Here is a 3,868-nt window from a genome sequence, read left to right as displayed (position 1 = left end):
AGAAGTCCCTCTTTTCCCCATTTTCCCCAATTCTGCTACTTTACTTTCCTAAAGTCTTCCTTAACCGTGACTCTTGGAAACCACAAGCACATTCTGTGGAGAGAAAATCTGGGCAAGCACCCAAACCCAGGTGGAGCCCCCACTCCTTACCCATGCCTTTGGCCTTGGGCTAGGATTGGGTTCAGTGGGTATAATGGAAGGCAGTGCTGAACTGAGATGAATAGATCCTCTTCCCTCAGCCAGGGTAACCCATTCCCTCTTCCTGACTGCTGAGTGCTACTTTCAGGAACGTGAGTGAACTTTTGTTTTGCTATTGTTTTCATTTCATTTTTAGAAGCTGTTGAATGTATTGAGTGGTTTGGGGTACAGAATCAAAGAGGGGTCAGAATATCTCTCTACCTATGGGAACTGGCCAAGAGAGTCGTTCTCAACCTTTAACCTGCACACCGGGTTTTATATGGTGAATGATAGAGGATAAAAAGTCAAAGAAAATACAGGATTCCAAGCCTTCCAGGATTTATTCTGTATTATTGTACACACTCACAGATTCAGCTATAATAGTGGGGATGTAGTCAGAGTAGCTATAGTCACTCTCTCCTCAGGTAAAGCCTCTGGCCACCTGAGGTTGGGATTGGGCTCATCAGGGGTGGATGCTGGGCTGTAACTTCCCCCACCCCAGACCTATCAAAGAGACATGCAGAAAGTCAGGGTCAGGCAGGTTCACAGATGAGGCGGGTCACCCAGGTTGGGGGCCCAAGATAAGTGAGGCCACTGGCTCTCTATTCACTTGTATGGGATTTCCGGGGGCCTCTGGGACACTGCAGGTGGTTACTTATGTTCAGAAGGCACTACACCTCCTGCTTCTTCAGAGGGCAAGGCTTTTCCCTTCAGTGGCAGGACTGAGTGGATCTCTTGGACCTGGTTGGGAGCTGGGAAACACACAGGCTGTTTCAGCTGCCCATCCTGCTGCTCCAGCAGCTGCTCCTCTTTCTTTTCCATTTGCTCCTCTCTCTTAGCTGGCTCTTGATCCAAGTGCTGGCCCAAGACCTTCTTCTCCTGTTCCAGCTGTCCTTTCAGCTGCTGCTCTGTTTGTGTTTTCTCCTGCTCCAGCTGCAGCCCCAGGTGTTCTGCTTTCTGAGGCTCCGCGTGCTGTTCTTTTTGCTGCTGCACTTCCTGCTCCTGTAGCTCCTGGTGTTGCTTTTTGACATGCACTTCCTGTACCGGTGACTCTCGTTGCTGCAGTTCCACATGCACTTCCGGCACCTGTGACTCTTGCTGCTGCTGCACATGCACTTCTGGCACCTGTGACTCTTGCTGCTGCTGCACATGCACTTCTGGCACCTGTGACTCTTGCTGCTGCTGCACATGCACTTCTGGCACCTGTGACTCTTGCTGCAGTTCCACATGCACTTCTGGCACCTGTGACTCTTGCTGCTGCTGCACATGCTCTTCCGGCACCTGTGACTCTTGTTGCTGCAGCTCCACATACTCTTCCAGCACCTGTGACTCTTGTTGCTGCAGTTCCACATGCTCTTCTGGCACCTGTGACTCTTGCTGCTGCTGCACATGCACTTCTGGCACCTGTGACTCTTGCTGCTGCTGCACATGCACTTCTGGCACCTGAGACTCTTGCTGCTGCTGCACATGCACTTCTGGCACCTGTGACTCTTGCTGCTGCTGCACATGCACTTCTGGCACCTGTGACTCTTGTTGCTGCTGCACATGCTCTTCCAGCACCTGTGACTCCTGCTGCTGCTGCTGCACATGCTCTTCCAGCACCTGAGACTCTTGCTGCTGCTGCTCCACATGCACTTCCTGTACCTGTGACTCTTGCAGTTGCTGCTCCACATGCTCTTCTGGCACCTGTGACTCTTGTTGCTGCTGCTCCACACGTACTTCCTGTACCTGTGATTCTTGGTGTTGCTGTTCTGCATGAACTTCTGGCACCTGTGATTCTTGTTGTTGCTGCTTCACATGCTGTTCCTGCACCTGTGACTCTTGCTGCTGCTGCTTCACATGCTGTTCTTGCTGCTCTGGCTCTGGTTGCTGTGGTTCACACTTTTGCCCAGGCACCCCTTTCACAATTGTGTGTTTCTCCCCGAGCTCCAAGGGGACCTCCCCTGGGAGATCCGAGTGTACCTTCTGGCATGGGGCAGGCAGTGGAGTTGGCTGCTTCACTTGCTCCTGCTGGGTATTGGTGGGAGGAGAAGCAGGCTTGAGGGACTCCTGAGAGAGGGCAGGGGGCAGAATCACTGGCAGAGTGTTTTGCTGGGACATCTTGGAAGCTGCTTTCGGTCAACCTGAAAAAGAGGAGGAGTCAGAGGAGTTACTGAAAGCAAGGAAATAGATGAAGCCCAAGAATCTGTAGCAGTGCCTGGTTTCTCAGCATTCCCATTTCCCTTGGGTGGGGCACTCTCCTGATCATGCTGGGCTATCATTCCACAGAAGCAGCAGGGTGACGGTAGGGATGGAGAGGGGTGGGGAAAGGCCCTCCTGGGAGTTTCTTGTTCCCAAGAGCTAACAACAAGGACTGTCTCCAGAGCTGCTCTGCGCAGATGCCCTGGGTACCATCTCATCTCCTGCCCTTGCCTATCCTTGTCTCTCCCTTATTCCTGACCTCCTCTGACAAAGAGGAGAGATGAGCTCTGGGATTATGATAGGCAGAGGGAAGGTGCCAGGGGTAGGGGGGAAGTTCTCTTGGAGGACCCCCAAGTCCTGGAAAATCGGTAGCCTGTCCCCAGAGGATCTGAGAGGTGATGGTGCATGCCCTGGACTGGAGTCACATGCCATGATCTTGGCTTAAATCTCCCAGTGAAATGCTGTGTGGTTCTGGGCAGGTCATTTAGTCCCTCTGGGCCTCAGATTTCTCCTCTGCAAAATGAACCAGTCAGCATATTCAGCTCCAGAGCTTCTTTCTCTCTTGACCTTCTGAACTTTGGCTGCTGGTGGTGGGAGGAGGGGGCTGGAAGGTTGCTGAGAGCTGGAGCTGATTCTTTCAAGTCTCCTACTTCTAAACTGGGTTTCCCTGCCCCTGCTCTGCCTGGGTTCTCCAAATAGAAAGCGTTCCCCGTTTGGCATTTCTCCCTTCTGTAACACAGCTAAAAATTACAAGTGTGTCCCCAGACCCCATTCCCCTTTAGAGAAGACAAAAACCATAGCCCAAATCAAGCAGTTTTAGGAGAGAATCTGACTGTATTTCCCCTGCATCCCTATCTTACTCTTCTCTCCTCCCTGTCCCCACACTTGAAAATACAGCCCCAAGAAAATATGATGCAAGAGGGGATTGCTGTCTGTTCTGTTTCCCAGCCACGCACCTAGCCCTCAGCACAGTGACCTGAGCTCCCCAAGAAGGACAGTGGTCCAATTGAATCCTGCACGTGAGTGACCCCTGCACCCCCTCAGGCTGGCCATCCCCAGCCACGTTCTGGCCTGTGGGAGGCCCCAGGTCCCAAGCCTGGTTCAACCAGCAAACACTTACCAGACTCACAGTGGGGCCAGCCGGAGAGGCTTCTAGTGGAGTGCTGAGCTGAGCAGGGGCCGAGGTGCCCTTTATACCATTCCCCAGCCTGGCCTCCTTCCCAAGTTGAAGGAGATGGACTGGTTTCACCACTCCAGTTGGTCAACTTCCTCTAGCCCCTTCCTGACTCATCATAGGCACCTTAATCAGAAAACCCCTCAGGGCCCCTTTTCACAGAGACATACAGCTCCTGCCTGGCCAGTGGGCTCTGGGGGTTCAGTCACCCCCATGAGGCTCATCACCTCGGCACAGGGAGGTGAGGGAGGCATCTTGGGAAACTGGCCCCCTTTTCCTCTTTTTTTTTTTTTTTTTGTTCTTGACCTCAGCCAAACTTTTCTTCTGAATCTCAGT

At 52.6% G+C, this 3,868-nt stretch overlaps 1 protein-coding gene across 1 annotated transcript; it reads right to left on the bottom strand.

Moving 5' to 3' along the window:
* Nucleotides 1–499: 499 nt before the first annotated feature.
* On the bottom strand, nt 500–3,512 carry IVL (involucrin). The gene is made up of 2 exons (XM_069571431.1): nt 3,479–3,512; nt 500–2,300 (listed from the first exon to the last, which is right to left on the bottom strand). Exon 2 carries the CDS (start codon nt 2,275–2,277, stop codon nt 829–831), a length of 1,449 nt encoding a protein of 482 aa, XP_069427532.1. The 5' UTR covers nt 2,278–2,300; nt 3,479–3,512; the 3' UTR covers nt 500–828.
* Between the last annotated feature and the right edge of the window lie 356 nt (nt 3,513–3,868).

The sequence above is a fragment of the Ovis canadensis genome, chromosome 1 (assembly GCF_042477335.2).
Source record: "Ovis canadensis isolate MfBH-ARS-UI-01 breed Bighorn chromosome 1, ARS-UI_OviCan_v2, whole genome shotgun sequence".
NCBI classification, from domain to species: domain Eukaryota; kingdom Metazoa; phylum Chordata; class Mammalia; order Artiodactyla; family Bovidae; genus Ovis; species Ovis canadensis.
The sequence above is the reverse complement of the archived record's forward strand: the minus strand, read 5'-3'. Positions and strand labels throughout refer to the sequence as shown.